This window comes from Aulostomus chinensis, chromosome 5, assembly GCF_037954235.1.
Source record: "Aulostomus chinensis isolate RoL2024-O1b breed Wild chromosome 5, RoL_Achi_v1.0, whole genome shotgun sequence".
Lineage (NCBI taxonomy): Eukaryota > Metazoa > Chordata > Actinopteri > Syngnathiformes > Aulostomidae > Aulostomus > Aulostomus chinensis.
In genome coordinates, this window is record NC_141324.1 from 12,184,095 (window position 1) to 12,195,922 (window position 11,828).

The window sequence follows — 11,828 nt, forward strand, 5'->3', positions numbered from 1 at the left end:
CATAAATTTATGTTCATAGCTAATTGTTTTCCAAAAAAATCTTGTGATTCAATTCTCAGTAGCAATCAGTTTTTGTTAAGTCTCTATGCATTTAATTTGTGATATGAACATGTCTCTTTATGCAGCTGCCTGGGCAGGTGTCTCTTGTAAAATAAGTTTGAATAACTAGGTGAGACACTAAGGTGCATATTAATGAGCTGACATAGAGACAACCTTTGGTGAAAGAAATTCTTAACAGAGTGAAATTAAGATTTTTGTTGTTGTTCTCTTACAGGCATAATCTCTTTGCTGATCCTCGTGTCTCCATGTCTATGATGGGAAAGAGACTTGCTCTCAGAATTTACCGTGAAGTCGGAGAAAAGTAAATACTGTGAGGGTCATCTTATGGAAAATGGTCACCATAATTATCATTCTTTTTAAGTTCAGAGTATGTCTGGCTTTTCATTTGGGCTCTGTCCCTTGGCTCGACTTCACGTCTACCAGGAAAGGAAAACATCATAAGATGAAACCAACAGCTTAAGGGTTATTATGAGAATAGATATTAGAGTTTATTGAGTGTTGTGGTTGGCTTTAAAGCAAGAAATTACAGAGCTCTGTGGTAAGAGTTTTTATTTCCATGATACTTCTCATAACCTGCATTGCTTAAGTCCATATAGTGTGGCACCAGTCTTGTTTTTCATTCTTTTTTATGCAGCTGTGAACATGTTCGCTCTGACATCACAAGACAAAGCTTCACTTCTCACCTGACAGGCCTTGTGAGCCATGTAACCCTTCTAATCTTGGGCTGCAGTTCATACTAGTGTTTACTGGCACTATTATTCTTCCTAAACTGGTTTCTGATGAGAAGCTTCTCTGCCAACTATATCGGAGTCAGTATCCGTCAGTCCTGTCACTTTGATTGGCAGACTAGGTACTCGCTGATTTAAAAAAAAAAAAAAAATCCTGAAGGCCATATTCCCCAAATGGGGCAGCATGGTGATGCAGTGGTTAGAACTGTCGCCTCACAGCAAGAAGGTTCTGAGTTTGAGTCCCGGCCTGCGTGGGTTCTCTCTGGTACTCCAGCTTCCTCCCACAGTCCAAAGACATCAAGAGGGGACGAGGCTGATTGATACTCTAAATTGACTGTAGGTGTGACTGTGAGAGTGAATGGTTGTCTGTCTCTATGTGTTGACCCTGTGATGGACTGGTGACCTGTCCAGGGTGAACCCCACCTCTTGCCCGTAGCTGCTGGGATAGGCTCCAGCCCCCCCGTGACCCTTAGCAGGAGTAAGTAGAAGACGATGGATGGATGGATGAATATTTCATAAATGGTCCAAATTGCAGATTCAAAATGAAATACTCACATGTTTTGAAGTTTGATAAGAAAATGCTTTTTAAGTAGATACAGGCCAGATCAGACGCATCTGTCTTGAAAGTAAATACCCGTTTTCATGCCCACCCGCCAGTAGCAATTCATGCCAGCAGCAATCGTGAGCCAGAAGCATTACGTTTTTGAGTAGTCTTTCAATCGACCCTGTTTTTAGGTGTCTCTGGAATGGTTTGAGGATATTTCTTCAAATCTAGCACAAACATCCACTTGGATGAATTTTGAAGATTTTGGAGGTCGCGGGTCAGTGTCACCTCAGTTGAAAACAATATGATTTTTTTTAAAAATCTGTTAAAAAAAAAATCCATTGGGATCGCGATTGTGTACCCCAACTTTTTTTTGATTAGCTTCAATAATAAATCTAACGGGTGACTAAACAGTTTGCTGGGATGTAAAGGATACTAAGTAACAGACCTGAAAGCTGATGATAACAGATTCTTGATTGAGTATTCAAGATTTCCCAAGTTAATATAAGACAGCACAAAGTCAGATAAGGTTCCTCAATTCCCATTTTATACTCTTCCAATAAGACTTAAATGCAAAGTTTCCATGACACATCTCCTAAACTCCTGTCATGATTATCTCATAAGTTTGAGATGGATTTATGCAAACATTTGCAAATGCAGAAAAAAACTCAATATGTGTCTAAAGTTTTAGTGTCTGTCTCTGCCTGTTTCAAAAAGGAGGAATATTCTTCCATCTCTGTCTGAGCTGTTGTATACAAATCTGACTGGGTTATGGATTTTGATCATTGTCGGAATGGTTTGTTGGGGAGCTCCAGTATGTTATCTCTTTATGAGAACTGGCTCAGTATCACCACTCATCTTCATGAGATCAATACCCTTTACTCTATAGGTCACTGATTAATAAACTAATACAAAATTTCCTAAGGGCATACTTCTCTTGCAGGAAAAGATGCCACATGGCAGGCCAGACTAATTGCATCCATCAGTAAAAAAGAAAAGTATAATAAATGTGCACTATACTGTTTCACTTTATTCTAAGTGTGATTAGACCTGGTTTTATGTTGTCTCATTTTATTTTGGACAGCAGATTAGAGGTCTCAGGTAGGACTGAATTCGGTGTAACAGTAAAACTGAAAGCTAAAAATGAGGTACCTGCCACTATACTTTTATTGAATATGATGAGTATGTGCAGTCGAAAAAGACTTTGGCCTTCTAATGTTTTATTTGACTTCTAACCAAAATATTCTGCTATTTTGCTCCAATTTAATTTGCGAAAATTTCCCGAAGGAAAAGATGAACTAGTGCTAACTTCCACGATAATTCTCGAACTTGATGTGGGTTATCTAAAATAATTCCTTCTGCCTGGGAAACAGTTTCTACAGCCTTATGACCTCAGTTAACCTGTGAATTTAAATTCTAAAACAAACATCTACATTTAATATCAACATACAGAATAAAATACAAGTAAACTGTTTAACTTTGTCATGTGGTGCTCCTGGAATAAATCCTGAGAATATGAGGAGTTAGCATGTTTAATACAGTTCACAGCTTACAAGCTGCTGGTTTTGGCAGGCAACAGGATCTCCTGCCCTCACCCTGCGAGCCAACTGTAATGTGCGCTAGTAAAAGCGGAGGTACAAAAAAAAAAAAAAAAAAAACTTTTATCGATTCTGCCTCCAACATAGCAACTGGCCGATCATTGGCTGACACTCTGCGTGTTCTCGGCCTTCCATTGGCTGAGCGGCGAGCGTGAAACCGGTGGAAACGGACAGAGACAGAGGGGAGGAGAGACGCGATTGGATGTCGCCAAAGTGAATGAGAAAACCTACTTTTCTGAAAGCGTGTGAGGGAGTTAATGGTGTCTGTATTTTAGGCATGACATTAAAGCTAATACGCCCAGCTGCTTTTCGGCAAGGACTTATTTAAATTTAGAGCTAACTGTGTGTATAGATTTTATGGTTATGAGGTGTGCTAACAAAGAAAGAGAAAGGTGGAGGAAAGTGAAGGAGGAGGAGTGTATTATTTTAAGAGGAAAAAAGATGTGGGGGCTGGGTTTTGACACGGAGGAGGGAGCTGGGGAAGAAAAGGCTGAGCAGTGTTTGCTAAACTGCTGTGGAGGCAAATAGCTCTGGAAGTGGCCAGGTTTGGTGGAATGTGTAAGGAATTGTGGGAAGGAGAGGCCTGACTTAACCTTATCAGACTCCAATGTTCTCACATCAGCTTTGACGGTGGTTTGATATATGCTGTATTGAGACCTGCCTGCCTGCCCCGTTCACTGAGTGCACCGATTCTCTTGCTGTTTTTTTTAAGGCACAAACACACACGCACGCACACACAGAGCCTGAGCTGGTCTCAGCGGATGCAACTGCCTCCCTGGGATCTGTTCCATCCGAGCAATGACTGCATGTGGCCTGCCCATCCACCAGCTCGCTATGCTGACACAGGTAAGAGGGAGTAATCCTTGGCCTGGAACTGAGGCTCTCTCCCAGTACATCCCTGCCTTGTGCACCACATTAATCCCTACCTAACACAGACCTTATGTGATGTGTAAGAGGCCACCTGTCGTTCTGCTCACAAAGGGCCAGTAATGATGTCATCTGCGGTCATTGCCATCATCAGGGGCACGAATATCTCAGGCGTTGTCTCAGACATTCATATTGTGTAATGCAAAAAATTGCACACTTTCAAGTGACATGGATTTTTTTTTTTTTGACAGTCAACACAGCCAGACTGAGCAGGGAAAGTGCCTGCACATATCCTGCTATTGTCCTGATCACATCCTTTCTCGTCCATCTGTCCACGGTACATCCTGCAATGCCCTCCTATCTCTGCTGACCCAAGGATTAGCTCATTGTACCACAATGGCTGCACAAGAGACAGATAGTAAATTTTAAGATGAGCAATTATCTCACTTAAAGTGGGCTGAAATGAAAAATCCTTTATAAAAAACAAAACATTAAATTCAGGTTCTGGGATGCAATGTTAACTTATTTAACAATATACCACCCCCCCCCCAAAAAAAACAAAAATAAAAAAACAAAACAAAACATTTTCTCAGAAGTTTGACATGGTGGTGCAGTGGTCAGCACTGTGGCCTCACAGCAAGAAGGTTCCAGGTTCCAGTCCTGGCTCCATCACGGGATCTTTCTGTGTGAGTCTCCATGTTCTCCCTGTTCCTGTGTGGGTTCTCTCTGGTACTCCAGCTTCCTCCCACAATCCAAAGACATCAAGAGGGGACGAGGCTGATTGATACTCTAAAGGTGTGACTGTGAGTGTGAATGGTTGTCTGTCTGTCTGTCTGTCTTAAATCCTCCAACAGGGCCACTTAAAATGACAGAAAGTGACTGAAAAAAGCAATGACTGGTGTTAGTTGACAAAACCCTCATCAGTTTATTGTCTTCAGCAAGAAAAAGGTCAGATCTCACATTGCTTCACCCGAGTTTTTTTTTTTAATATGAGGCTAAATCACCCTCCTTCCCTGAACCAACCTCAGAAATACATTTTACAGTTTCTCTGTACAGAGTAGCTATTGTCCTCAAACTTGAAAAATGTGCCAAGTTCAACACAGATTCCCTTCCTCTTAAGCTCTGTAGGCTGCATGTCATGTACAACATTCATAGCTCGAGCAATGCCACAGTTCAAGTAATGGAGGCAGGATACTTCCGGGCCTCTGGCAGTTCACACAAACATTGGAGGCTACATCATACCGACACCACCAAGGAGAGTGCATTTTTCTGGTGAATGTCAACTGCTCAAAACAGCGTCACCTTCACCACCACAACCACCACCACCACCACCATCACCATCATCATCATCAAACATTGCAACAATAGAAATACTGTTGGATTGCACTTTCTTCAAGCTTTCATCTTGTGGCATGTTTATAGAAAAAATATATATAGAATACAAAAAGCTTATACTTCTTTGAGTAACAGAATATAACATACAGTACTTCAGGTTATGTTTTGATGAGCACATCAGCAGGTGTACATAAATTGCCCTCTCCTTTACCCAAATGCATTGACTGGGCTTAACATGGATGTGTATTTGCTCACTATTAAGTGCTTTGGTCAATGGGTTTAACATTAAGTATGCTTTTACAATGGTTCTCTACAGGATGTTAATGCTACATAATATCCACTGTATATGAATGTCTTTTAAGACAGGGGCAAATTGTCAAGATGCACGACAACTTTTCACATATTCACAAGTGGTATTTACCCAAAAAATGGTTTGGTCCACCAAACCAATATGACGGAAACACCCTGTTTACAGCACCATTTTACCCCTCACAAATGCACTAAGTAGCAGTAACCCAGTATATATGTAACCTATTGATCAAATTCTCAGAAATTTTAGGGGGAAAAAGACATCTTAGGCAACATCAATGTTGTAGAAGTCAAATGAATACGTGGCACGTGATGTCGGCAAGCAACTTTGCGGTTCTTGACACCCCTACCAAAAATGTTCGTTAAACAAACGACAATAAATGTAGTATTTTTTTTTTTACAGTCTCTTTGAAACAATAAAAGCCCACATTCAAGTTCTGGTCCCACTTCAATCCGTGAAATCTCGTTCACAAAAACTGATGGAATCACTGTAGTGCAAAACTTTACACAATGCACTTCAATGCAGTCATTCTTGCAGGATACAGTAAACATGTCCTTTAATCTCTGTCTATCTTGGTTTACATCTCAGGAGCAGCTGGTGGGAGCCTCGTTGTGTGATTAGGAGTCTGTATGAGTTTGTGCTCCTCAGCGTGTTGCAAAGGTGCTGCTGAGACTTTGGCGTGTACCGGGTGTGACAGCCGAACATCCAGGGCATCGTTGTGTTGCACGAGGGAGTGCAGGCGATAGTGCAGGACAAGGTCTTTCAATGAGCAGTGGACGTCATAGGGCTCAGCAAAGCCATAACCATGCGGCGTGTTGTAGATCATGCAATGCTTCACTTCGTCGTTCACACTGAAAATGTAAAAAGACAAAAGAGAAAATTGGAGAATTTAAAGACAATAAAGAGAGTTGCATGAATGCCCAAATAATGTGCTGACACACATCAACGTTGTACTCACACAACAGAGCAGGCATAGCATCCTTGTTTGCTGCTCTCACGGATCAGGAATGTTCCCGGACCTTTACCCTGAAGCATCTCCTCTGCCTGCGTCCGGCTCAGCTCGCCAACAAACCAGCTTGTCTCATCTTGATGTGGCAAATTTTTCTCATCTCCCTTCAACACGTATGTACTGGAAAAACAAGAAGAATTATTGTAAGATCTCTGTTCCAACCATGTAGCAAATACGCGTGTTATAAGTTGAGGTAATACATACTCATCAAGGCTGTCACTCAGTATTCCCAGCCAGTCATTTATGCGTTTCTGACGTACACCCTTGTGATTGAGCCAGCTATGAGGGGAGATGCGAGAAAGGGTTAACTTCACTAATTAAACAATACAGACAAATGGACTTGCTGTGTTTAAAACACTCACTTGAGGTACTGGTCTCTAATGTTGCGTAGCTGGATGAGGTCGGGCCGCAAGCTGTTCATTTTTCGGTCTGTCTCTCTGTAGTCCTCCACCTGGGTTCTTAAATCTTCCTCCAGATGGATTTTGCTGTCATAGATCTCCCCGAGACGGCACTTCAGCTTTTCGTAGTTTATAAGAAAGCTAAAGAATACATCTGTATTAATGTAGGCTACAATATTAATAATAATAACCTAAATTATATTACATTTGGATGTAAATCATCTGATAGAGTGGAATTGGCCTGAATACGAGTTCCCTTCTCTAAATGCCTGAAATGACATGGAATATAATATTCCAATAAATGAAGCACTTGTTTATAAATCTAACAAAAATAGAGGTTGCTAACATATGGCTAATCAAGACTACAAACGTCATGCCATAGGCATTTGCGTGAAGCTAGTAATTTGTGCATAGCCTAATGTTAGCATTGTACCTCTGAAGACTGCATTTAAGGCTTAAGTCATACAACTCGGCTTCATTTGTGAAGATTGTCCTGCTGACAAGACATTTCAGACTCATAGACTTTTGTTCCTCTCAGGGCTTTTTTCAACAACGATTGTAAAGTCCACTCCAAAAAGAGCCCTTATTGATGCCTACTTCTGCATGGCCAACAAAAATGCGCCTCCCTTTGCATCACTATATAGGATTACATATTGGACCATGTGGTAATGACATACCTCTCCAGATCTTTGTCAGCCCCCTCCGATTGGTTGTTTCTCTCAAACTCCTCCCCATAGCGCTCCTGCTCACGACACTGCTCCTCGAAGATCAGCATTGTCTCATTGAAGGCCTCAATTGCAGTTCTTTTCATTTGGATCTCCTTCCATCACAAGAAATTCATCCATTTAGAAAAAAAAAAAAGGACTCAAGAGAAGCTGTACTTTTTCAAATGTTTTGAGGTCATTTCACATTTTACTTCTTACCTGTGAGGTCTTTGTGAAGGCTTCGTACAGCCGGTCAAACTCCTTAGATTTCTCTTGGTACTGACAGTGGACCTCCTTTAGCTTTCTCCCAGCGACATCAACAGTGTCCTCCTTCACCTAATGACGAAAAATTCGATTTATGCGTGTAAAATATTCATCTTTTTCCTCAGCATCAAGAAACAATCTGTATCATCATTCCCACTCAGATAAGCGGCACTTCCTAACCTGCTGGAAGCGGGATACAGGATGGGTGAGCATCAGGTCCAGTGTGGCGTTGTACTCCACCAGTGGGTGGTGCTGGTAGTGCCAAATGAGCTCCACCACTGATGTGAACGTAAGGGGGTCGGAAAAGCCGTATTTTCCATCACGGTGGTAAATCTTGATCAGCTTGTTGTGACCATCTTTCCTGAGGAGTTAAACCATAAAGTGTGAATTAAATCTGCTTTAATGACACTCTTAGTAGACAACACTAACTTCCAGTTCTTAAGTTTACCTTAATGTCAGTGTAAAGTCTCCTTGCAGCTTTGTGGAGGCGTCACGCACCAGAAAAGAGCCATCAGGTGTGTCACGAAGCTTCTCGTTCACTTCATCCCTGAGGGGAAAGTAGTTAAAAGATCAAACATCGTAAAAGTGTAATTCAAGTGTTACAAGCAAGGGATATTTGTTTCAGATTTGGGAGGTGATCTACCTTGTAATGTCCCCCCAATACCAGTCAGCATCCTGTAGTGAATACGTAGGAGGGGAAAGGCAGTTGTTCATTGCGGCAGACACTGGCTTTGTTGACCTGGGAGGAAGAGCTGCAAGTGAGAGGACACAAAGCAAAGAAACAAATTTAACTCATTGATCAGTTGGGAAAGTTGCGCTGCTCTAAAAGTACCCCAACCCCCTGCCACACACTGTCACACCCTTGCTTGATGTAGCCTGTCAAGATGTAAGGACAAGCCCAGGCATGTTTCCAACTGATAGCACTTGTCAAATCATTAACAAGTGTGGACAGCACTGGAAAAGGATGTGCTCCATTTAGTCACCATTTATCGACGTCCTCATTTATTATTGCCTGCAACACTTCCGATGTATCGTTCTAAATGTTAACTTCTTGTAGTTTAAGGGGGGGGGCAGATATTATCCTTATTATGGACTAAATTGATCTGTATAATCTCAGAGAACAAAGAAAGTCGGCAGCAGCCTCCTGAAGCACCAGATGATGTCTAAATTGTAACAACTTCAACATGTATTCGCTTGATATATCCACTAAATTGACAAACCATTATTCACTTGCTTGAAAAACAATTGCTTTTATGAATGTAGTGATGGTTTGTAAATTTTGCAGTCTTGCAGATCCCTGTGAGTTTTTCCATCAACCTAAAGGAAAAAGAACATCTGGCCCCCAAAATGTTGAAGCCTCAAAAATGAAAAAAGTGAGGCCAAACCATCAAGAGGAGGTGAAGGGCGATATATTTCACTGCGGGACAAAAGTGCCTTTCATGAGGCAGTTGGGATGAATACAACAGCAGCCTCAGAGAGGAGAACATGTGGCTTTCTCCCACCATCCGCTCTCATCTTTTTTTTAAAACCTTAAAATAAACAAAAGGCAGGTGCAGCAACAGGAGCACAGTGGCAGGCACAAGACCAAGATTCAATGTGTACACCTTTCCTTTTCCTGTCGCCTGCCAAGAAACTCAATTGAATTCCAAAACCCACATACCCATACAGAGCGAAGGCAGGTAATTTAAGAATAGAATCATAAAATGTATGAAATCCAGCATAATCCAGAACACTAAGTATCCCAAAAACATAACAGGAACCATGCAGGCTGTCTGATTCCTATGTTGAGATACATTTTAACGAATGGTGGGCCTAGTTACAGTATAGAGGCTAACAATTAGCTCAAGCCTGGTGAATGCTACTATTTCAAATACGCTGTGATAATAATGACAATAACAAGGTTATAAATGTCTTAAATGGGGATGAAAGTTTGGCTGGAGTGCAGTCATGAGACGAGCTGTCTAGTTTGCTTGCCTGTACCCTACTTGCAGGGCTAGATTGACCATGGCTAGCTGCAGAGGAGAACAAAGCACTCGTTTCACACAGCGTTAACCTCCACTATCTTTCATTCGATAATGCTCCTCGTTAACTATTTTTAATCTCTAGACGGTTGAAGAGGAAACACTAGTCATGACTGTTCAGCTTTGCCCTGCGCGGTGGGACAAAGGAAAAGAGGCGAACCACTGCGCCTGGGCTCCAGAAAGGTATTACGTAATTGGCAAGTGAATTGCGCTATGCATGCCCGGGCAATGGCACAGCGCAGGGGGGCGCAGCGCACAGGACCCGGCTACTGTTTATACCTGCACATCTTTTTGCCCATATATCTATATATCTATATCTATCAAAGTCTCTCTCTCTCTCTCTCTCTCTCTCTCTCTCTATATATATATATATATATGCGACAGCATAAAAACGCTCTATACCCCCCCCCCCCCCCATCATACAATAGCTGTCTTTAATCCTAATTTACCTGGTGGTGCTGGATCCATTTCGATATAGAATAACCCTCCAGAAGGATAAACCATTCCTGTTTCAAAAGAGTACTCCAGGTTGTCGTCTTTGCGTGGTAAGATGATCCAATTAATGCAAGCTAATTTAGGCTAAGATCTACACAAAAAAGAGAAGCCCCTTCTCGGTTCCCTGAAGCATGCTGATTATTCTATAGCCTCTCGACTGTCTGTGGGAACTTTTCGATTATACAGACTCTCGTTCCGCGTCTCCTTGGTGTACGCTCTACTTTACTTTATCTCGGAAGTGGAGGGACTTTAAAGGGCCGTTCAACGCGTCATCTTGGCAAGGTCCAACCCACCACCACACTTTACAGTAGGGAATCCTTCTTCTCGCGACTCTGCGCTCATGTAAAACACACTTAGATAGGTTCATATTGAAAAGCTACTTGAATAAATAACTTTGCTGTCTTTGATCAGACAGTCCTTAATCCCATTTACACGTTGGCCACTTATTAATTATTATTGTTGTTGTTGCAGCAGTCACCTCCTAGCTGTAATGGTATCTTCCAGACCGTTTCATTCAACTCCCCCGAAGCTCCACTGTAACTGCTGAAAAAAAATTGCAGAGCATGAATGAAAACTACTTGCTTAAATCTTTAATACCCATATATGTGCTGAGGATTTCGCCATTTTGCATTTTTAAAAAATGCATAAAAGATGACTTTGCATTATAATTAATCTGTGTGGCATCCACGGAGCAGCAGACAAGCACCATTGTCTTCTGGGCGACCAGACTACCTAGTTGGCAAGGAGTGTATTATATCTTGTTGAGCTTGTCAAACATGTTCGGCAGCCAAGATGTCATCTTAAGTCACAGTAAGTCAAATTTATTTATAAAGTGCATTTCATACCACAGCTGTAAACTCAATGTGCTCAAAATAAGAGTTGAACAAAAAACACCACATTGCATTAAGTATACTAATATAAACCATATAAAATAAGAATACATATAAAGCATTGAGATTTTACATATACACATGTAAAATTAAATTATAAGAAGCAATTACAATAAAAGGAGAAGGATAAGATGGTATTATCCATCCATCCATTTTCTTCCATTTATTCCTGTTAAGGGTCACGGGGGGGCCGAAGCCTATCCCAGCATCTACAAGCGAGAGGCGGGGTTCACCCTGGACAGGTCGCCAGTCCATCGCAGGGCCAACATACAGAAACGAACAACCATTCACACTCACAGTCACACCTACAGTCAATTTAGAGCATCAATCAGCCTCGTCCCCTCTTGATGTCTTTGGACTGTGGAGGAAGCTGGAGTACCAGAGAGAACCCACACAGGAACAGGGAGAACATGGAGACTCACACAGAAAGATCCTGTGCTGGAGCCAGGACTCAAACCCAGAACCTTCTTGCTGTGAGGCAACAGCGCTGACCAATGCACCACCTTGCTGCCCAAGACGGTATTATGATTATGAAAATTTATGCTACAACTAAGTTTTCACCTATTAACCAAAGACTTAAAACCTAACAAAATACTTGCTGAAAG

At 41.7% G+C, this 11,828-nt stretch overlaps 1 protein-coding gene and 1 long non-coding RNA gene across 2 annotated transcripts; one reads left to right on the forward strand and one right to left on the reverse strand.

Annotated features, from left to right (window-relative positions):
- The first annotated feature begins 3,394 nt into the window (after positions 1–3,394).
- Positions 3,395–4,320, forward strand: LOC147261215 (uncharacterized). The gene is made up of 3 exons (XR_015115725.1): positions 3,395–3,488; positions 3,643–3,776; positions 4,049–4,320. It is a non-coding gene; the product is annotated as an uncharacterized LOC147261215 (long non-coding RNA).
- A 355-nt stretch (positions 4,321–4,675) lies between these two features.
- Positions 4,676–10,574, reverse strand: LOC147261216 (phosphatidylinositol 3-kinase regulatory subunit gamma-like). The gene is made up of 10 exons (XM_086203166.1): positions 10,288–10,574; positions 8,461–8,569; positions 8,266–8,364; positions 7,998–8,178; positions 7,773–7,889; positions 7,527–7,669; positions 6,814–6,990; positions 6,656–6,730; positions 6,401–6,571; positions 4,676–6,293 (listed from the first exon to the last, which is right to left on the reverse strand). The coding sequence occupies exons 1-10, from the start codon at positions 10,340–10,342 to the stop codon at positions 6,020–6,022; spliced, it is 1,401 nt and encodes a 466-aa protein (XP_086059292.1). The 5' UTR covers positions 10,343–10,574; the 3' UTR covers positions 4,676–6,019.
- Positions 10,575–11,828: the final 1,254 nt, after the last annotated feature.

What these genes read in the sequence shown, in the direction of transcription:
- LOC147261216 (XM_086203166.1), bottom strand. Translation starts at nt 10,342, where the DNA reads ATGGTTTATCCTTCTGGAGGGTTATTCTATATCGAAATGGATCCAGCA. An exon ending in ATTAGAGACCAGTACCTCAA is followed by an intron (nt 6,731 to 6,813) that starts GTGAGTGTTTTA and finishes CTCCCCTCATAG; the next exon opens with CTGGCTCAATCACAAGGGTG. An exon ending in TGCTATGCCTGCTCTGTTGT is followed by an intron (nt 6,294 to 6,400) that starts GTGAGTACAACG and finishes TTACATTTTCAG; the next exon opens with TGTGAACGACGAAGTGAAGC.